Raw genomic sequence first — 23,547 nt, 5'->3', positions numbered from 1 at the left:
CATGAAATGGTGACCAAATAAGGGAGGATTCAACAATATGATACCATAGACAAATATAAATGACACACCCAAATAAATTCCTATTAATTTCAGTAAGATCAGGATTTCAATACATTTTCTAAAAAAGATGTTCTCAGAAAAAAAGTAACTCAAGCTTCAACACACATTAATGACAAAACACCATCAACTTCACCTGCTTAAAATAAATTCTCTTAATAGAATCCTAAGTAGGCTTTTCAATACAAAATATATTGTACCGAAGCAATTCTGTCTCTGAAGTGTACATCTGTTTAAGCAGAGAAGAATCTATAGATATTACAATGTATACAGGAGAATGATAAAATCATATGGATCTTGCCATTAACATACAGAATTCATAAAGAGTGCATAGATCATCTTTAACCCATGGGAAACAACTCTGAGTGCATAGCCATGCTTGCAGAAATAATTTGAAATGAGATGAGCATATAGACACACTGCCATATGTGATGTACAACATTTAAGTTCTGGTCATTTAAGTTCTACTCATTTGTGTTTGACAATAAATTGTACTAACAGCATCTTGAAAACAATTCCAAGGGAAAGATATGGGAATAAAAACAAAAGTGTGCAGGCATAAGGGAAACAACAGTAGAAATAAAGTTCATTTTCTGCACAAAACAAAATTCATAGACTATAACAACATAAAGAATTCAAGTATTAAAGAAAAGGGTGGGCCAAAGCTTAACTACAACAAAAAGTGAAGGTTATCCAGGTTTTGCTTGAGCTAAAAGGGCCAAAAGGTCTGGAACTGTTTGACTAATGATACATGTGCCTGTATCTTTACACATGTGAATGTATATTTGTATCACTATATAGACACAGAAATAACTTTATTCTGGTAATACTATTAAAGGAATCATCTGCAACTTACTTTGAAACAAATATTCTTTTTTTAAGACTATCCAAAGACAGTCGGGTGGCTTTCTGGAGGCTGTCCCGCAGCTGGTGACTGAAATAGGCAACAATCTCTTTACACTTCTGTCATAAATAAAACATACATCATTTAGTATTGTAGTCAGACAGGAACCTGAAGATTATTTCAAAAGGTTTTAAGTCAAATATATTAGGTTCTTGTCTGAAGGAATTTATGCTGTAAACTACATGAGAAACACAAGAGGAGAAGTTGGGAGGAAAGTAGCTTGTAAGTAAGTAAAAGATGCATGAAAAGGAGAATATAGCATTCAAGGAAACAGATTTGTCTTATTCAGAGACAGAATACTGAGATCTGGCTGAAGTCTCATACTCCTTCAGAAAAGCTCTCCATATAAAAAAAAAAAAAAAAAAAAAAAAAAAAAAAAAATAATACAAGAATATCGTGCCTATGTACCTTTTTCAAATAGGAGACAAATACAGAAAAATTTGACAGAACTGGATTAAAAAGAGCATAAAAATACAACATTTAATGAACATTAGCACAAAACTACAGAATTTATCCTTGTAACATTATTGCATTTGTGCTTGCAAGTTTGTGAGTCTGTTCTCGATTTCCACTTCCCTTCTCTGCTGCATGTGAAGAGATTGTATTCTTCAAGGAAAAAGTACAAAGGTGATCTTTCTTGATGAAGTTGGAAGAGGAGATAGAAAGAATGAATGTTTCTGCCCACCCAAAAAGGAAAAACCTGTGTTATGGCTTAGGCACAATATTCTCTCCAAACTTTTACATATTGAGAATTTGTTTAGTAAAGGTAATAACTGGAATAACATGGAATATACTTTTGAAAGTTAAAATCCATCTTAAATTCACTTTGTAGGGAAGCTATTTCATCATTTTTACATGACTGATATTTTGTATTTGATGTCTTTTGGGAACACAGATATCCAGCTACCAAATGTTAAGATACTGTTCACTAATCCGAACAGTCTGAAAAAAAACCAACCTTCTTATCACAAAATACCTTTTTAAACTCATCTTCTTTATCATCGTCCTTGCTATAATCACCATGAAGAGCTGCAGAAGTATTCTTTTCTCTCTCCTCTTCATTATTTCCAAACACTATATGTTTTTCTTTTACTGTGAATGTAAAAAAAAAAAAAAAAAAAAAAGTATTTTTTGTAACTGAACACTGCGTTCTGTTTTTAAGCATGCTGTCCTCCCTCTTTACAGGGAAAAGAATATTGCTTTTTATTTTAGTAGTACGTGGATCAGCTATTTGGTTTTATTTCACAACTTTTTTTTCACTCCGGGAATCTGCTTAAGAGCCCAGCCTATGAGCCTCAGCCTAAAAAACATGCACTACAAATACGTTTTTAAAAATAGGTAGGCAGACATGAATATATCAGCTGGAAGTGGGAAAAAAAAACAACAAAACAACCAACCCAAACAACAAAATCTTGACATAAAAAATTTAACAAAATACAGAGAACTATATTTTTATTAGGTTTTTCTGGTTGCATCATAATGAACTATCTTGGAGTATTGACCCTGACTATGCCTTTATACTGGGAGGAAACTAAACTCAGAAGGCAAAAATTCTGTGTAAGAAGAGGAGCTCCATTACTGATTAAGCCTCACATTTGTCTTGAAAACAGAGTATTTTTCACCAACTTTAAAATATTTCTGCTATAATGGTACAGGATGTCCTCAAATCTTTGTAACAAACTTCATAGCAGTGGGAACCAGTCATATTGATCAACCATGAGCCTTGTACACTAGCTGTTGATAGTCAATTGACTGTACTAATTTAAACTGACCAGGCAGTAAAGCATTGGTATTTGAGATACAATTATACTGTGACAGAAAATTCACAAAGAGAGGGACAGTATCAAATACCCAACAACTGAGGAGAGAGGAACACTGTATTTCACTTACAGAGAGGAAAAAAGAAAGGTTATAATGAGTGACTACAAGAAACAGAACCATAACTTTCTTTCTCTAGAGTAAATACCTTGGTAATCAAACAGAAGGACAGAGTTTCATTCTAGAAACTCCCCCAATACTGAATTACCTCTCTATTTCACAGGCTAGTGGTTTAACAGTGGTAAATGAAGGCAGAACTGTGACACAGAAGAAACTGTAGTGGGAGGGAGTAGTCTGAAGAAAATTAGCTAAAACAATTCAATTTTGAACTTACTAGCTAAATCTACAGAACTGGGGACAGGTGTTTTTTTTTGGTTTTTGTGGTTTTTTTTTTTTGTTTTGTTTTGTTTTTTAAATAATCAACATTATCTACCTGGTGATATGTGTTTTCCTGAGGTTTTCTTAGAATAGTCAATTTCATAATTCTTTTCAAATACAGATATTAGTTCTTGAACAGCATCTTCAATGTTCATGCTTTTGTGGTTCAATAACTCAGCACATTCTTTAGTATAAGCCTGTTAAACAAAAATATCAGTGAATTATCTTAGCATCACTGATTATCTTATTACTGTTCCTCTTCATGGAGAGCCAAAACATTTCCCTGAATATTGCATTCTTCACACAGACTATTTCAATGAAACAGCAACATTTTAAAAAGAAATCTGAGAAACCAATACCAAAATCATTATTCAAAATGATAAAAATATTTTGTTATCACTATATTTTTTAGATTTTTTTTTTTTTTTAGTTTACATTTTCAAAATGCAATGGTATTTTTAAGGCTCAGAAGAAAATTATGAATTTTGAAGGGAGCTCACAGTCTGAATGTGGATTTATCCAAATACTCTTTCAACTGCCTTTAACGATTTCATTTAATTGCACCGATTTACTGACTAGATACATTTTTAGTCTCATTTGGAATAATGAAAACTTTCAAGTTCTCAAATATACTTGTTGGAAAGTATTTTTTTCTTATTTAAAAAAAAAAAACCTTGGAAAAAATGGGGGGGGAGGCTTCATGTATCTGTGTATCTTCATACAAAATAAATCTCATCTAATTGTGAAGCAGTTAAATAAATAAAAATTATAGATGCAATACTACAGTTTATGTATGTCAAATACCTAAGAACCAATTTATCTTCCTATAAAATATTTTAACCAAAACACTATAATTTTTTTTAAAAGTTCTGTATTTCTACAGTGAGAATACTTCTAGTTTTACATTCATTTACTAAGGCATTGTTTCTAACATGCTCAGGAATTCAAGTTTGAACACTAAAGTGTCACATACCTCATTGGAGGTCAGCATATCCTCTACTTTGATAGGACCATCCACTGGTAAGATAATTAAAAGAGTATTTGATATTTCTTTTAATATTAAATCAATCCGCACTTCACTTAAATCATTAATCTAAAAAGAGAAAATCGTATCAATACCATACATCTATCTTTAAAGCATAATGTATTCTATTTTAGAGAGTTCTAACAGATATATAATGTTTTTCAGAAAAGTGAAAATTGTATCTCTCTATCCAGTGAAAATGCAAGAACCTTACATAGCAGAAAGTCCTCTATGAGAGTGAATCATAACAGAAAAAAGCCCTGGAGTAAAAGCATCAACACAAAGACCTCAGGATGCGAGAAGCAGAGAAAAAAAGGAAGCAGAGCTATGTCTCATGAGTTATGGTAACTTACAGGATATTTACAATAGCTAAATATAGTCTTTCACTGTGATTTATCCTCTTTCTCTATTATCTACAGAGGGAATTCAGGGAGCCAACTACCCTGTAGAAAATTTAGCCTTTGTTAACATGTTCCATTGCAGACAATCTGGAATATGAACAATGAAAGAACAGATGCAAGTCTGAAAACTATAAGGTTACTATTGCCACAGAAAACAAGAACTTGATTGCTAAGAGTGTATGTATTTAAGTCCTGCAGTGTGATAACACAATTCTAAAAAGATAGTAGTGTGTACAATGTCATTTCAGGCAGTATTTTAAAAACAAAATCTTGCAAGTCTTAAGTAACTGCTGGTTCCATGTTGGGAAACTGAGACATGAATCTTTGAGAAAGTGAAATACTTAGAGGAATTTGGTGTTTCCACCTACTTCTTCACAGATTTCTGGTTATCAGCACCATATTTTTGAATTCACTGTATAACTGAAATTAATTCGCAGACAGTATTGGCGAAGACTACTTCTGCACCCTAACAGCAATGATCTGATTTTTTAATTAACTTCTCTTGACAGCTCTTTGAGCTGATCAGTCTTGGTTTTGATGACTGAGTGACAATGGAAAGAATTATCTCCTATATCCTGACAACCTCATCAGAAAGTGGTCCCAAGACTAAGAGTGGCTTCTTAAACTTGTTTTTCTTCTGTCCCGAAATTTTAGGAATTGATGGAATAGGAGAGAACTCTTGCTCCATGATGTTATCCATGCTAGACTCCTGTTTTAACTGCATTTTTAGGCAGACAGGCAGTAAGTCAGACCCCAGATCATTCCAGTTATGTAGGATACACAGCTGCTGGCTTAAATAAAACAGAGTATCAAAAGAAGCTACGTTAATATAATTAGATTCTTGTTCATGATCTTACTGGCCATGAGTCTAGTTGCAAGGCAAGGGGGGCCTGCTGTAACTTGCTTGATGGGTTGAGTCTTGAGTCCTTCTTTTTTTGCTCAACAAAATAAGTCCTTCTTCTTCACTGGGTTTTTGATTCTATATTACAGCATTATCAGCATTCAGTCAACTATAGTGAAGCGGCTTTGTCATGGCAGAAACCAAATAAAACTGACTTTTGTCGAATTTTTAATTTGTTATACATCACTTTTCCCCTATCTATTTTACATCACTTTTTCCCTATCTGTTCACAGTCATCAAGGCTCTAACCAAGCTGACATCTTTTTGTATTCTCATGGGTGGGGTAAGAAAGTCAGAAATGTAAACAACCTACATATTTAAGGAAAATAGTGTGTATCTATAAAAGACACAGCTATCTTAGAGAACTGCTGATTTCTTACATAGCCTTTTTTTTTTTTTCTAGTTTTGGGTTTCAGTGGCAAACAGAGCACTTGATCATAATTATGTTTTTCTGCCATAAAGAAAAAAAAAGTGGAAATACCCATCAGTGACTAACAATCTCCTACCATGGGAGACACAATTTCTGATACTGGCAGGAGAGATCACACCCATACAGTTCAATGGCCAAGCTATAAGGATGATCTGACAATCAAGGTGAAGTCTTGAGAAGAAAAAGAACAAATACAGGTCCTCAAGCACGTTAATGGATTCAAAAGAATTCAGAAATTATGTGGCAAACACTAAGAGAGGAAAAAAAACCCCATAGATTCAGTCAACATGAGACCTGTGAGGGAAAAGAATGCTTCTCTTCATTATTTTATGGGCTGCACAAAAAGGAGAGAGTTTCAAAGCATGCCTGAGACGAATACAGTTAATGCAAAAATGTTCTTCACTGGATAGTGTTTACATGGAGATATCTTGTGTGCAACTGCACTCATGGACAGGCACTCAAAGAGAAGCAGAGGTTGACTCTGAGAATCAGAGTGGTAGTCACAGACTCTGAGGGCAACAAGTGGAAATATATTCTACTGCAAGAACAGAAGCACAGATCAAACATTTGAGGGTAATAATGGGAGAGAATTATTTCATATATAATTCTTTTTTTTGAAGAACATCCTTTAAAAAGCAAACAAAATTTCTATGTATTTATTTCAAGTGGTAGAAAAATAAGTACAGGTTAGTTTCCAGTATGAGGTGCAGTGTACTGGAAAATAATTTCTCCAAACTGTCATTTCATTTATATAGTGATCAAGTGTATACCTGTTTCAAAAACTGTTTAAATATATACAGAACTTGATCAGCTTCTTGAAAGAAACTTTCCAGTGTCACAGATGACCAGGTCAATATGGTAAGTCCTCGCCTCAATACAGCTTCCATCTAATCATAAAAATATAATTTCATAGATTAAAAAAAAAAAAAAAAAAAAAAAAAACAATTTAAAACAAATGCCATTATTATTAGAATCACAGATGAAAGAGATGTGTCTAAGGAAAGTTACAAGTTTTCATAAAAAACATCAAAGAAATTTCTGTAATATTGGGGAAGACAATTGTAGTGCATTCTACAGCCTCCATCCTCAACTGTCAAGTGAATGTTCAGAAAAGATCTTCCTCTTCCTGTTCTCTGGATAGTGACTTTTAGTGGTTCCCACTACTTCCTAAAATTAAAATCAATTCCACTATCAATCTTACAATTTGTCCTTTAAGATACATCTTGATGACTCTCAACAGCACAATTACTTGTCTTTCAGCCTCATGTATCTATATCTAAGGACATTTTTCATTTGTCCCTTTTTGTATCACACTGATCCTTTTCAGATTCTGTTATAGCCTCAATGTTATTTTAAAAAAATCTATACCTTCAAAGGACATGGGACTCTGAGGAAAAGGAAGTCTTATACTACTGTCAAGCTATGAAAATCAACCTTTCCATACTTTCCCAGGCCTCCCCTGAAATTTCTGCCTGGCATTCCAACACTTTTCCCAGTATACAGCCACCATAATTTTAAATTTTGCCATCCCCATCATCCTTGAAGTGACAGAAATTTAATTTTGCTTAACTGCTGAGAAACTCTGAACTTATTCCACTCATATTTAATTTTCAATAGCCACCTGTTGGGATTCTAGAGGGCTTTCTGCGAGAGAATGGACAGGTGACCAATCCTGCGTGAGAACAAGACTGATAAGAACCTCAACCGAGCAAGAATGAGATAAGGATGTGACCCTGAATGAGGGGGGGGAAATGACGAGACAAACAACCCCTGGAAGGAGTTGGGATGGAAGAGGAAGTTACACCAGGCAGGAAGCCTGGCAAGGCTGATGGGGCACTTTTTATCCAGTCATAAGAAGGTTTAAAGCGCTGGCTAAGTTAACTGTCTAATCTTGAGGACTTGTACTGCATGTTACTCACGTGGGCAGGAGAACATTATAAAAGGGCTTTCTTAGTTGTAATAAACGGGCATTGCTTGATCACATTGGTCGTGTGCGTGCTCAGCTCTCCCGCAACCACCTATCATATATAATCTTTCACCCTGACATTTACCAAGTCAGTGCCTGGACTTCCCACTCTTCATCCTAATGCTTCTTTTTGCTATGTCTATATTACAGTTAAAACAATTAATTCAGCTCAAATAGACACACAGCTATTTTGAAATACAGCCATTACTATCACCTTAATATATATGTTTGGGGGGAATACATTTAACTCCACAATGCTGGGATGGTACTTTTACTAGTAACCAAGATAGCCAATCTAGAAACAGTTTAAGGGTGTACATGAGTTGCTGTTAAATTATGGCACCAATGTAGCCATAGATTATCTCATTCCATCTTTAGATTCTGCTTTCCTCTCTTCTTCATACACACCAAAGATTTCTCTCCCTTCTTCAAAAACATTTTCATCTTCTGTTGTTTGTACAATACTCATCCTTCTCTTTTGCCAATTGTTTTCTCTAAAATACAGAGGTTTATAATTCCCTCTATGATATAATCATCTTTACAGTAGTATCATTAAACTGAAGACTACCACCACTTTATCTCTTTGTCTTTTATTATTTAACTTTTAACAGCAAGGACAAGTTTTTTGATTATTACACTTGAGCACGTGCCAGTTATGTAGTTACACAAATTTATGCAAAATCGGTAACCTTCTGATGTTTTTAGAATCAAAAAGGGAAGAATTACTTAGAACACATAGATACACTTGCAAGTATCTGGCAAAACAAAATGGCTTGTAGGATAGACATTCTGCATCTCCAATAAAACTGTACCTTTAGTGTAGTATATAATCTTTCTACATCACTGAAGAGACTGACTCAATTCACAAGGCTAATAATTCTTTCCAAGCAAAGACAAGGATCATGACATTTAGTATTTCAGATAAATGAAAATCACTTCCCATTAAAATGTCTAAAACTGCAGTAAGTGATAATTTACTTTAATGTCAAAGCCAGAGATATACGTAGATAAATATACCCACAAAGTCCATATTCTACTGGGTTTATGTCTCATAGGTACTAAGATTATTATACTATAATTTGACAAAAAGTGGTCAAATACTACATTATTTGAGCACTTTATGAGGGATGCAGAGAGCAAATTTTTAGTCTTAGAGGTTTTAGTAAAATTAAGTTCACAACATGCAGATCCAGCTAAATATTTTAAAATTATAAACTATTATTAAGTTATTCTATCTTCTTCTGAAGTATACTGAAGTTTACCAATACCAACCTTATTAATTTTTGGTGCCATTAGATTTAAAAAAATCATTGGTGTTTCTTGACACAAATCCTCATAGCGTTGGAGAAGAACCTGTTGATTATTAGAAAGGGTAGTATCAAGAAGAATATTTTAAGTGCTTTCTTTACTGGAGCAATCAACCTGTTATATAATCAAATCATCAGAAAAAACATGGAAAGCAGTACAAGACTACATTGTACAAGACTACATTTGAAAACAAGTGTAGAATTTTACACAAACATTAAATACCTACATAGATCATTTCTGAATGTAATGAATCATGCTACAAAAGCAAGATTGAAAGTAGCCTTTGTACATTCTTTATGCACAAAGCTAGACAAAGTGTGATTTTCTCTACAGCTAAAGACAGATTGAGCTTTAGTGATAACTGCTTGCAATACCCTCTTAAAACTGAGTATCATATGCTTTAGATAATTAAACTCACATGTAAACTGTTTTAAAATATCCTCATCTTATGCCTTACAAACACACACACACATCTTGTATGGCACACCTCATCCCCAAAATACAAGCTTCTTGAAATACTACAATAGCAAATATTATTTGCTAAAGGTATCAGAAATCTGACTTTTCTGGCAGGTAACCTGCAAAATTCATTATGTTTTTGTGGCTCACCATATCTTCCAGTCCAGAAGAATTACAATATTTGCTTCTCAAAAAATCTGCAAAACTGTGTTTTAGTGATTTTCAGAGAGTGAACACTTTTTTGGATAGCTTTAATTATTTCATCACCAGAATATATTTAACAGTGTATAAGAAATATATATGCTTATATTATATACTAGCCCACACAGCAGTTAGTAGAGGTTTTTCAAATGAGATCCTCAATGTTTACCTGTCCGTTCTACAAATTAACCTTTAACTACCTCACACTTAGCTTTAACCTTTGTTTAACCACAGAAACATTTCTATAGTTAATCAGGTTTTCTTTCTTATTCTTTTTAAACAGGAATCATGATAATTTTTAAGTTTACCTCTAAACGCAGCTTGGTTGACTTCAGGCTATTTTCTATTTTTACTATCTTTTTTGCTTGCTCTGGTACTTCCAGACCCAGCTTTATCATACATTTGGTCTCTCGGACAATCTCTGGAATTTGAGGATCAAAATTAACCAGGAACTTCCCAGTTTTAGGATGACGCACAAATATTGTGGCTTGTAAGGCTGTAAAGACATTTTAATATCAGTTTCTAAGAGAAACAATTGTTATATAAATTATTATGTAACACAGGTTTCTAATATTACTATATAATCATTAAATGTGTATGTTTACTTGTGAAATAGCTTCACGTTGTTTTCAGTTAAAGAAAATATACAACTGACTTTGACCATATTTGCTTTCTGCCATACATAACATTTCTCTTCATAAATTAAACAAGCATCAGATGTAGTATTATTTGTCACATATTTTTCTTAGCTCGAGTTAGAAAGTTATGAAACACATGGAAACAAAGCAGTTTTATGAGATGCTCAGTATCTTAAAGGAATTTGTTAACCCAGACGATGAATGTTTACATAGAGATACTGCAAAACTCCAAAACAAAATAAAAGCCCAAACAGCAACACAAAAACCTGTTTACTGTGTGATGAAAAGAGTTTCTTATTTTAGATCTGCTCCTAGTTTTTAATCCCACAGAATGTCTACCATTTACATGAAAAATCTACTCACTTTTTTTAAACTCCAAATCTCATTTAATGTTAAAATGATAATCAAATGTTTGATTATCAAACAGTTTTTCTAGGCATAAAGTAATACCTGTCCTGAGAGGGAGGGGGATAATACAAGTGTATAAATTATTATAGTGAAAACAGGGAGGATTATTAAACAGTATATATAAAGAATTTGAATACAAAAATGAACAATAGTGTGCCTTCAATTTCTTTCACTACTGTTTCCAGTCATCTATCAGTGTACCAAATCCACAATCCTCAGCATCAAAATTAAATTTCAAGGTCAGTAAGGCACAGAGGTTTGTATTATTGGGCCTGTTTATTAGTTCATGATTAATTTGTACATTTTAAGGGTAAATGAGACTTTAAAAAATGTTCTGATTTGATTTGTGTTTACTTAGCCTTCAACAATAACTAAAAATCCCAATTACATATTTAATTACTTACGATACTGTAATTGTGAAATTTCCATCATCCACGCATTATGATAGACTACCTCAAATTCCACCAACACATAGGCAATTCTGTTGTATAATCGAACAACTGCTCTACCTTCTGGACTTGCCAAGATATTTGACTTCTTCTATTAAAACACAGTACATTCAAATTATCACTTCTATTAAAACACAGTACATATCAAAAGAATACCATAATATTTAGGGTTTTCTCAATTTAACTATTGACTATACATTATATGTTAATATTAAAAATTGTACTTTACAGAGTTCTTAAAAACTGTATTAAGTGTTTATGATTCAAATTTACAGGTCAATAAAGTCAGTAAGAAGTAATAAATACTAAACATTTAACAAATGTAAGAGCAATTACTTTATTATACTGTGATAACTGTAATTCACAGTGAAATAGATGCTCAGTTCTGCTAAAAATTGAAGTAACTAAAAATTTATTTTTAAAAATTTCCTTTATTTTACATATTTATTTTATATTATTATCTATTTCATATATATTGTATATAATATATTTTATCATTACATATTTATATAATTATTTTATATATTTTACATATTTATGTCTGATTTCTTTGGAGCAGATCTAGGTGATCATTATTCCCATCTGAGGGAAATAGGAAAGTGAAAACCTCTCTCACATAGAAGTTAACCTGGCAGGATACCCTAGATACTTCGTAGGAGAATCATTCAAACATTTCAAGAAATATTATTGCTATAGCCGATCATAGTATAGCAAGCTTCTGACTGTTCCAATTAAGGAAGTAAATGCAATACCAAGAAATTCCTAAGGGCCATAAATGTTAAAGCTTATGTGGCTGGTACAAACCTTCAGCTGTATGTTAAGTGGTACAGAAAATGTAGAATGAGAAGTTCATTAATGGAATTCCTTGTTCCCAGACTAGTTTAGAGATCATCTGCAGTGAAACTGGCAACCAGATTCTCAGTAACAGTACTGCAGCTATCATGTGGGTCCTTAAAATAAACTTGCTTTTTCAGTAACACCAAAACGTATATACACCAGACAATTTCAGAATGTCAGGCAGTCCACATCTATGTCTTAAGTTACTCCTAGTAGTGACTTGGTAAAGATGCATGATTCTCTATAGACAACCCTATGGGGCTAGAGGAAGAGAGGGGTGAGTACTCAGTTAAAATATAGGACATGAGTCTTAAGTACAAGCCCTGGTCTGCTCCATTAGGAAGAGATTTAAAAACACCATTGGCTGGAATGGTGATATATTTCTTTGGGCAATATGAAGACAGACATAGGAACAATTCAGTGCATATTTCCATCCTGGGGTGCTAGTTGTTAGGTCAAGGTGCTAGTGGCAAGTCAAAGAAACAGCTTTTCTGGATTTTAGTAAGGCTTTTTATACTGTCTCTCACAGCATCCTTCTGGACAAGTTCTCCACCTGTGGGATAAGCATGTTCACAGGGTGCTGGGCAAAGAACTGGCTGAAGGGCAGAGTTCAAAGGGCTATAGGGAATGGGGCTACATCTGGCTGGTGACCAGACACCAGCAGTGTTCCTCAGGGTTCAATTCTAGGGCCAGTTCTGCTCAATATATTCATCAATGATCTGGATGCAGGAGTTGAGTGCACCATTAGCAAGCTTTCTGACGATACCAAACTGGCAGGTGCTGTTGACCCTCTTGATGCCTTGAAGAGGGATCCAGATAGATTGGAGCATTGGGCTATGATTAATGGGATGAAATTTAACAAATTGAAATACCAGATTCTGCACCTAAGACAGATGAACACTGGGCATAAGTATAGACTGGGAGAGGAGCGGCTGGAGGGCAGCCCTGCAGAAAGGGATCTGGGGGTGCTGGTCAGCAGCAGGCTCAATTCGAGTCAGCAGTGTGCCCTGGCAGCCAAGAGGGTGAACCACATCCTGGGGTGCATCAAAGCAGCATAACCAGCTGGCCAAAAGAGGTGATTATCCTGGTGTACTTGGTGCAGCCTCACCTTGAGTAGTGTGTGCAGTTCTGGGACCCATAATTTAAGAAGGGTGTTAAGGTCCTTGAATGCATCCAGAGGAGGGCAACAAAGCTGGTGAAAGGGCTGGAAGGAATGTCCTATGAAGGCCAGCTAAGGACTTGGGACTTGTCTAGTTTGGAGAAAAGGAGGCTGAGGGGTGACCTCATCGCTCTCTACAGCTTCCTGGGGAGGGGAGGTGGAGAGGAAGGTGCTGAGATCTTCTCCCTGGTATCCAGTGATAGGACATGTGGGAATGGTTTAGAGCTGCACCAGGGGAGGTTTAGACTGGACATTAGGAAGCATTTTTTTACCAAGTCAAACACTGGAACAGGCTTCCTAGCCCCAAGGTGGTCAATGCCCCAAGCCTGTCAGTGTTTAAGAGGCATTTGGACAATGCCCTTAACAGCATTCTTTAACTTTTAGTCAACACTGAATTGGTCAGGCAGTTGGACTAGATGGTCATTACAGGTCCCTTCCAACTGAAATAGTCTATTATATTCTAACACTACATCTTGGATCTACAACAGTTGTTAGTGCAGAGCATATTTTTTTTTAACTACATATTCACATACAAATAAATAGGTTGACTAGCATATGAGAAGTGACATCACTGTAGACATAAAGATTATGGTCACTCTATTGAAGAAAGATGGTTCATTGTTACACAAAACACCTCATTTTTCCTCTCATCAACTTACATGAAAATAGTTGATTGGTTCATTTATCCTTCTGAATAGTTGTCTTGCCCACAGTATCTTTCCTGCCACAGGTGGCATATTTCGAGCAAGAGGAGGGTCACCTTTCTGAATTTGGTAAAGCTACAATATGAACAGTATCATTAAACACACAGATTAAAAAATCTGTTGAAATGTTAAGCTGTTTTTCCTCTGGCACCACAATTTCTTCCTCCTCCCAAACCGATTAAATTTGTGTGGAGTCACAACAGTTCTTTGAAATAAAAATTTATTGCTTCCCCCACTTGCTATGTTTCCAACATGCACATATTGATACCACTGTCAGTATGTCTTCTGTTTTCATTATCTCATGTTGTTTCTTAACTGTGCTTACAATGTATCCCTGAGTACACCAAAAGACATTGCAAATCTAGAAGCTGAGCAGCCAGCATTCATGGCCAAGCCTGACAGGTGCAGTTGTGTAAATTTGGAGCCATCTGCTGTGAAAGCAAGCTGTGTAAGGAAATGTTATGAAAACCCTTGCTGGGACTTTTCCTCCTTTGCTTGGGAACCGCCCAAGGAAAAGGAAGGCTGCCCTCAAGAACTGCCCTCAGTAAAGACTATACTTTTAACTGAGATGTTTTACCTGAATGTCAAATTTGTTATTCAGAAACATGTACCTAACTAATAGCTAATGCTTCAGGAGTTGGACTCAATGATTCTTGTGGGTCCATTCCAACTCAGGATAATCTATGGTTCTATGTTAGGGACTGTTGTGATTGCTTTGAGCACAAGTGTACAGGGTGGAGTGTCTTTGCATTAGAATCAGGGGGAAGGCCAGCAGGACAGATGTTGCAGTAGGAGTCTACTATAGGCCACACAAACAGGACAGAAAGGTGGATGAAATATTTTGTAGGCATTTAGGAAAAATCTCACAATGGCTTGCTCTTGTTCTTGTGGTAGACTAACTTCCCAGTTATCTGCTGAAAATACAACACAGCAAAGTCATGGAGGTTCCTGGAATGTGTGGGAGATAACTTCCTGACACAGCTGGTGAGTGAACCAACCAGAGAGTGTGCCCTGCAGGACCTCCTCTTTGTGTACAGAGAAGGATGTGGCAGTTGGAGGCCAACTAGGGCACAGCAATCATGAAATAATAATCTCTATTCTTAGAGAGGCCAGGAGAGGGGGAAACAGAACTGACATCCTGGACTTCCAAAGGGCTTGACTTTGTCTTGTTTAGGCACCTACTTGATAGGATCCCTTGGGAGACGGTCCTGAAGGGTATAGGGGCCCAGGAAGGTTGGGCACTTTTTAAGAAGGGAGTCTTAATGGCTCAGGAGCAAGCAGTCCCCAGGTGCTGTAAGAGAAGTCAGCGGCAGAGAAGACCACACTGGCTAAACAGGGAGCTTTGGCTGCAACTCAGAGAGAAAAGGAGAGTTTACAGCCTTTGGAAGAAGGGGCTAGCCACTCACAGAGATTACAAAGATGCTGTGAGGCTATGCAGGGCAGAAATCAGGAGGTCTAAAGCCCAGCTAGAAATTAATCTGGCTTCAGCAATCAAGGACAAGAAATGTTTCTATAAGTATGTGAGCAGCAAAAGAAAGACCAGAGAGCCTCCATCCCCTGCTAGATGCAGGAGAAAACATGGTAACAAGTGATGAGGAAAAGGTTGAGGTGCTTAACGCCTGCTTTGCCTCAGTCTTTAATAACAAGACTAGTTGTACTGAGGGAATCCAGCCTCCTCAGTCAGAAGACAGACTGAGAGAACGACCCCACCCGCACTCCAGGAGGAGATAGTCTGTGACCTGCTGCATCACACAGACACACACAAGCCTATGGGACCAGACGGGATACACCCAAGGGTGCTGAAGGAGCTGGCTGGGGTGCTTGCCAGGCTGCTTTCCATCATTTACCAGCAGTCCTGGCTGACTGGAGAGGTCCTGACAGACTGGAAATTGGCCAATGTGACACCCATCTATAAGAAGGGTCGGAAGGATGATCTGGGAAATTACACACCTGTCAGCTTGACTTCAGTGCCCGGGAAGCTGATGGAGCAGCTCATCCTGAGTACCATCACACAACACATAAGGGACAACCAGATGCTCAGGCCCAGTCAGCATGGGTTTATGAAAGGCAGGTCCTGCTTGACAAACCTGATCTCCTTCTACAACAGGGCAACCTGCTTATTGGATGAGGGAAAGGCTGTGGATGTTGTCTACCTTGACTTTAGAAAGGCCTTTGACACCGTTTCCCATAACATTCTCCTGGCAAAACTGGCTGCTCGAGACTTGGATGGGCACACGCTTTGCTGTGGTAAAAAACTGGCTGGATGGCCGGGCCCAAAGAGTTGTGGTGAATAGAGTTAAATCCAGTTGGTGGCCGGTCATGAGTGGTGTCCCCCAGGGCTCAGTGTTGGGGCCACTCCTGTTTAACATCTTTATTGATGATATTGACGAGGGGATCGAGGGCACCCTCAGTCAGTTTGCAGATGACACCAAGTTGGTGGGAGTGTTGATCTGCTCGAGGGTAGGGAGGCTCTGCAGAGAGACCTGGACAGGCTGGAGCCATGGGCTGAGGCCAACTGGAGGAGTTTCAATAAGGCCAAATGCCAGGGGCTGCCCTTGGGCCACAACAACCCCCAGCAGCGCTACAGGCTTGGGGAGGAGTGGCTGGAGAGCTGCCAGTCAGAGAGGGACCTGGGGGTGTGATTGACAGCCGGCTGAACAGGAGCCAGCAGTGTGCCCAGGGGGCCAAGAAGGCCAATGGCATCCTGGCTTGTGTCAGCAATAGCGTGGCCAGCAGGGACAGGGAAGGGATCTGACCCCTGTACTTGGCACTGGTGAGGCCGCCCCTCGATTCCTGTGTTCAGTTTTGGGCCCCTCACTACAAAAAGGACATTGAATGACTCGAGCGTGTCCAGAGAAGGGCAACGAAGCTGGTGCAGGGTCTGGAGCACAGGTCGTACGGGGAGCGGCTGAGGGAACTGGGGGTGTTTAGTCTGGAGAAGAGGAGGCTGAGGGGAGACCTCATCGCCCTCTACAGCTCCCTGAAAGGAGGTTGCAGAGAGCTGGGGATGAGTCTCTTTAACCAAGTAATAAGCAATAGGACAAGAGGGAATGGCCTCAAGTTGTGCCAGGGAAGGTTTAGACTAGATATTAGGAATCATTTCTTTACAGAACGGGTTGTTAGGTGTTGGAATGGGCTGCCCAGGGAGGTGGTGGAGTCCCCATCCCTGGAGGTGTTTAAGAGTAGGGTCGACATAGTGCTGAAGGATATGGTATATTGGGAACTGTCAATGTTAGGTCAATGGTTGGACTAGATGATCTTCAAGGTCTTTTCCAACCTAGATGATTCTGTGATACGCTCTTTTCTACTAAATTCTCATCAATATGTATGGAGAGACTCCTGAGTACACAATCCATGCTTTTCTCTGCACCCAAGATGAGGAAAAAAAAAATGGAACCCTGCTAACCAAATGGCTGCATTCTAGTCACGAGAAGTTTAGCCTAAAATTGTGACGTACCAAGTTTGCATTGACAAATTATTCTAGCACTTTAGCACCAGTACTGCAGTGGCAGCAAATTCTTATTAGAAATAACTGGCTTGGCAAATTAAAAAAGCAATCCAATAATATCTAGTAAGTAGAACTAGCCAGTATATTGGTGATACAACAAAAGAGGAATATTTATATCCACCTAAACTCACGTTGTAATAACACAAACAGCTGTACTGGTTAAGCAAACACCACTCTTCACTTACTGTTATGTCTTCTTATCCCTAGAGAGTCTCCTACACTGTCCCAATAAAAGAAATTCAAGTAGCTTCATGGTGAATTTGACAGGAATTGAGCTGGATGAAAGCCCCTCAGAAAACATACTTACTTTTTGGTCTAGGAAAAAGCAGCTGGGGGAGGGGTCAGAGATTTCTTAAGCAGGCAGTGCTGCTGAAAATATGTTCATCAAATTAGTCCAGTCATAAGAGGTTCAAGAACTGTTATATGCAGTGAGTAAACAGGAAAAGGACACTGTAGAGTGGTTCAGAGCAGCTATGCTAGGCTACAATTTTGAGTCACTGTTTGGAAGAATCATTTTCTTTAAGTGCAGTGTTTACAGATATTTGCCTCCTCATGTAAACATGTCATTCATCTGACAAAATGTAAACATCTTAAAAAAAAATTTACATCGGTCTGTTTTTCCAGATTTCCTTTATACTCATAGAATCACAGAATGGTTTGGGTTGGAAGGGACCTTAAAGATCATCTAGTTCCAACCCCCTTGCCATGGGCAGGGACACCTTCCACTAGATCAGGTTGCTCAAAGCCCTGTCCAACCTGGCCTTGAACACTTCCAGGGAGGGGCAGCCACAGCTTCTCTGGGCAGCCTGTTCCAGTGTGTCACCACCCTCACAGTAAAGAACTTCTTCCTTATATATGATCTAAATCTACCCTCTTTCACTTTAAAGCCATTAGCCCTCATCCTATCACTATACTCCCTGATAAATAGTCCCTCTCCATCTTTCCTGTAGGCCCCCTCTAAGTACTGGAAGGTTATAAGGTCTCCATGGAGCCTTCTCTTCTCTAGGCTAAATAACCCCAACTCTCTCAGTCTGTCCTCATGAGGGAGGAGTACCAGCCCCCAGATCATCTTCATGGCCTCCTTTGGACCTGCTCAAGTAGGTCAATGTCTTTCTTATACTGGGGGCCCCAGAGCTGGACACAGCACTGCAGGTGGGGTCTCACAAGAGCAGACTAGATGGGGAGAATCATATCCCTTGACCTGCTGGTCACACTTGATGCAGCCCAAGATACAGCTGCCCTTCCGGGCTGTGAAGTGCACATTGCTGGCTCATAGTCAGTTTTCCATCCATTACTACTCCCAAGTCCTTCTCCGCAGCTCTCCTCTCAACCCACCCATCACCCAGCCTGTATTTGTGCTTGGGATTGTCCCAACCCATGTGCAGGACCTTGCACATGTCCATTTAACATCCTACTCATTGAGGAAAAATGGCCATTTCAAGGGAAGTTTTTAAATCTCCAGATTAACATGTAAAATATATCAGAATAAATAAAAGTTAATAATCTAATATTTGGTCTTATTTTAACATATTGAAAATTTATGGAAAAAATTAAATACCTTTTTAGTAGCTTCAAGTTCTGCTACATAATGTTGAAGAATACAACCAACTACATGTACTGTTTCTTCCTGAAGGCATGGCATTCTCAGATTTTGAAACCTGTATTAAAAATAAGTACACAAAATTACATTTCTAAGACACAAATCATTCTTTTTTTTAATTTATTTTGGGGTATATGAACATTATGTAAAACAAAAGAAGCACAAATTTATGAAATGCTTCTGGATCTAGCAAAGTTTTTGCTTTGTACAAATTTCAGCAAGCTGAAGAGTTGTGTCCTGGTGGTTTTTGCTGTTATTGTTGCTATTGTATTTTTTTAAGGTTGTTCTTTTAGTATCCTCTTTTATACACAAAATAAACTGTAATGGAATTAAGAAACAGGAGAATATATTGACTCCTCTAAGAAAGCTAAAATATATCTTTTATGATGATTACACGGTTCAGGACACCCACAATGAAAAATTCTTGATTGGGCCCTATGCTCTAAAATTAGGTGTTATTTAAATGTGCTAATCAGTAATTTGAAGTTGCTTTGAAGTATTTTAAAATGTAATTGCCAATACCTTTGAAGTAACTGAAGTGCATGCTGTGAAGACAAAATTCTCCCAAAACAGGTATGCATAAATGTCTGTATCTGTATCTAAAGAATATATAATTTAATATAGATTTTCTAGTCATATAATATTGTTTTGATGTCTGATAATTTCTTAACATAGTAACATTAGAAATTATTACTGCTTAAAGCACAGAATAGCAGCCTTCACCAGTCTATGCTTAATATAATAAATAAATAGCAAGTGTCAGTCAAGTAATCCCTTAAAATGCCATGCGATTTTAGCAAAGAATCAAATCATGTATTGAAAACAGTTGCAGCTTTGTTCCGCCCAAAATCTAACCACATGTCTCCAGGTTAATAAACCACCTCCATGTAGATCTTTCTTTCAGGTCTCATAATTTTTGTCATTTTGGCTGCAGTGAGGACTGCAAGATATATTTTACAACTTGCTTTGGAAGGAGGAGAAAGAACGGAAAAAGCCTCCCTCTAGACAAACACAAACTCTATGCTATTTGGAAAAAGGACAACATAGCCTATTCACAGTCCAAAGTCTCAATGACATTCAGGGAGATACTGAGTACCTAGTGATGACATTCTTCCCCAATTTATAGGTAGCAATATTATTTACCTCTAAACCTTCAATATTTGCCATGAAGTTCACAAAATCCGCATCAAATTCTGGTTTTTGTGGATCAAGGATGTCATGTTGGTTTTTTTGAATATTTTGGTAGATATTTTTGAATTTTACTGCCATAATATCTATCCCTTCGATGGTAGACTGACTCAGTGCACAAAAAGTCTGTACTACAGTTATCATCTTTGTAATCTGAAATATAAACATTATATTCATGCTCATAAATTATTTGTTACTTCCTCTACAAACTAAAACCTGAGTAAAAGAAAACAATAGCCACTTCTCTAACTACTTCGTTCAGAAATGTGTTGCTTCTGTGCTTCTAAGTCAGTTATCTTCAACAGAGCATGGTTAATTCAGTTTTCAATATCAGTTCTCACTGTAACCCAATGCAAAGTAAAATAATTCTTTTTAATGGTAAAGAGTTTCTTTTTTAGATTCAATAGAGTAATATGGAAAAAAAAAGTTTTAAAATAACAAACATACTGATGACACAAAGAGATTTCACAGAATAAAAAACCCAACCATACCGATTAGTATATATATATATATATATACTGCATGATAAGGAAAAACATCGAAGACTCACAGAATTCCTACCCTGTGATGACTGCCCTATTATCCTCTTATCCCTTGTCTGACCTTATTCTGCACCAAGGAACACCTCTTATCTTTTCCATGCAAACTCAGTGAATGCTAATTTAAAATCCTTTCATTGGGTTAGTAAGCTAAATGTTAAGACCACACCAAGCAGTAGAATCATCTGAATTGTGTTTGACAGTAACAGGAGGTTTTAATGCCTTAGGATACCATTCAAAAAAGCACAGGTGTGTTAATTTTCACATAATTTTAAACCTCCTAAAATAATGAACTAAGTCTAGATCAATTAGATCGTTTCTCTCCACGCAAACAGAGAAAAATTGACAAATTCAGAAGGACATTGGGAGGTAATTGTCTAAAGTACTGTGATGTCTTTGTGGAAGTGACTAATTTCTTTCAATAATGAGTTAAAATTCCTTCACAGGATGATTAAGAGCATCTTTGTTGACAAGTGTCCAAGCTGTTCGTTGAAGAAGCCCTTCTTCTCTGCAGATAATAACAGCACACAGTATACTCACTTTTTCTAATCTCCTACAAAAAGCTTCAGATTTTCCAAAAATGTACATTTCTGATACTTCAAATGTCTTCTCTCCTAGAGTTTCCAAAATCTGTTGCTTTGTTTCATGAAAGCATTTCTGATATTCTTTCAATAGAAACATGCAGCCCTAAAAAATGAATAAATACTATATTCATTATGCTATGTTTATGGGTGAGAGACTGGAGAACTCAAACCTACTGTCATTCTAAAGTGGTCAATCATCACTGAATCCAGTTCCAGTCAACAGGCAGTAATGACTTAAGTACAGTGGTTTTCTTTCAGTATGTGTAGCATATGGTTGCAACTGTACAGTACAGTAATGACAACACTGGGAAATGAGTCATCAAAAAATTAACAAGAAAGTTATAGCTCTTGTTAAGTAAAGAGCAGTTTAGAGGCCAGCAAAGAGCAGGTGATGACTCCTGCTCTAAAGGAGACAGTTGAATATTAAGAAAAGCCATTAGCTTAATTAAGAATGGTCAGACTGTCCTCTAGATAAGGACAGAATTTGGCACAACAGGGTAGTCCATCTGGAACTCCCAGGGGACTTAAAGGAAACTGGTTATACAAATTAATATGTGTTGACAAATCTGAGTTTGTCAGTCTCAAGTGAGATTGCAAAATAATCAATTTTTCTCAGTTGATTATTTACTTAAAATACTAAGACCTTAACAGATGTAAAAGTAATGACTGGTGAACTCTATAATCATTGGAATACAAAATCTTCTGCCAGTTCTTGGAAAACAGAAAGCAGATTTTATCACAATATACTGGCAGTCACCAGGCTGTCTGAATATAGGTATATATAACAATTGGCTATGAATTACAGGAAATTAGAAAAAGGTCCTAATTGAAAGGAATGTTCAGATCTTCAAGAATATACAGGTACCAGAATTAAGACTGATCACCATGATTAGAAATTAGGCTTGTATTTCTCTCACAGAATAATGATTATCAGCTATAGAACAGTCACAAGATTATCTCAATGAAATAGACAAATTATTAGAATCATATCATCCTGTCATGTCAGGAGAGATACATTCAACAGATTTTCTTTTGTACCTCTAGACCTAATTTTTACAGGACTATGAAATCCTCTGCCTTTCTGGGTAAAATAGGAAGTCAGTAGCTGAAGTCTGGTAAAGGAAAGGCTGGAAATGAAGTCAGTATTGGCAACACGCAACCCCACAGCTGAATGTATTTTGCCATGGCATATTGCATGTGTTTAATTTGTTCTTAGTAAGTCACCATCAGCTGTGGAAGAGGAAGACTCAGCACTGAACTTTCATGGTATGCCAAGGAAATCTGGTATTGGAATGAGCTACTGTAATAAAGTGGGGAGTTATTCAAATACCAGGTTCCCCATGGTAGAGGAAGCTGTACTGTATCAGATACCCTTGAGAGGGAAGACTGTGGATTATGCAGGATGACAAAATTCCTTGATTGCACATATGATGAAGATGTCAATTCCAAGGTCAGTGATGGAGCACCAAGATAAAGATGAGCCCATTCTAATTCCAACAAATGGCAGTGGGCGAAGAAGTGGGGAAAAAAATCAAAGCATCATGAAAAAAACAGTAAAGAGGGGTGAAGTACTTGATACATATTGATAATGGACTTCCTTGTGAATATCGATAGGTAATCAATAAGTTTCATAGGTAAATAATAAGATACCAAAAGACAAACCTGAAATTTTCCAATGACTGTTGATGTCTCCTGCTCCCAGACACTAGACAAGCCACCATCTGTAATATATGCTCTACATGCTGTGACCATTTGATTTGTAACCTAGCACAGACAAATGAAAACAAGTAGGTCTCGAGCTTATAAGAAAATGTTCCTGTTTTGCAAAAGCTAACAAAATTCCCACATGCATATATTAGTACTACCAGAGTTTGGATACATTTCAGCTGTGGAAATAATGGTGGCTAAATAATATATGTAATACACATGACAAACACCCTATAAAAAGTATTAAAACACTCCCAGAGAAGTATTTGTAAGTACTGTAAGTCCAGTAATACATATGTATAAACACAGAACGTCATCAACCATAACTCAAGAACAAAGAAGTTATGACACCATAAGAATAAATATTTGCACTTTGTAG

General features: G+C 37.0%; 1 protein-coding gene across 1 annotated transcript in view; it reads right to left on the bottom strand.

Annotated features, from left to right (window-relative positions):
* Nucleotides 1–23,547, bottom strand: part of DNAH8 (dynein axonemal heavy chain 8) — a 145,977-nt gene that overhangs the window by 109,020 nt on the left and 13,410 nt on the right. Inside the window, exons 10-23 of the mRNA XM_026845011.1 lie at nt 23,124–23,225; nt 21,418–21,564; nt 20,294–20,491; nt 19,673–19,749; nt 19,109–19,208; nt 13,998–14,117; nt 11,298–11,433; nt 10,156–10,343; nt 9,152–9,232; nt 6,684–6,800; nt 4,131–4,250; nt 3,213–3,354; nt 1,938–2,053; nt 914–1,020 (exon numbers count right to left, since the gene is read on the bottom strand). Of these exons, the coding sequence (XP_026700812.1) occupies nt 914–1,020; nt 1,938–2,053; nt 3,213–3,354; nt 4,131–4,250; nt 6,684–6,800; nt 9,152–9,232; nt 10,156–10,343; nt 11,298–11,433; nt 13,998–14,117; nt 19,109–19,208; nt 19,673–19,749; nt 20,294–20,491; nt 21,418–21,564; nt 23,124–23,225 (1,751 nt within the window). The remainder of the gene's footprint in view (nt 1–913; nt 1,021–1,937; nt 2,054–3,212; nt 3,355–4,130; nt 4,251–6,683; nt 6,801–9,151; nt 9,233–10,155; nt 10,344–11,297; nt 11,434–13,997; nt 14,118–19,108; nt 19,209–19,672; nt 19,750–20,293; nt 20,492–21,417; nt 21,565–23,123; nt 23,226–23,547) is intronic.

Source organism: Athene cunicularia (assembly GCF_003259725.1).
Source record: "Athene cunicularia isolate RWA chromosome 3 unlocalized genomic scaffold, athCun1 chr3_part1, whole genome shotgun sequence".
Classification (NCBI taxonomy): Eukaryota; Metazoa; Chordata; class Aves; order Strigiformes; family Strigidae; genus Athene; species Athene cunicularia.
The sequence above is the reverse complement of the archived record's forward strand: the minus strand, read 5'-3'. Positions and strand labels throughout refer to the sequence as shown.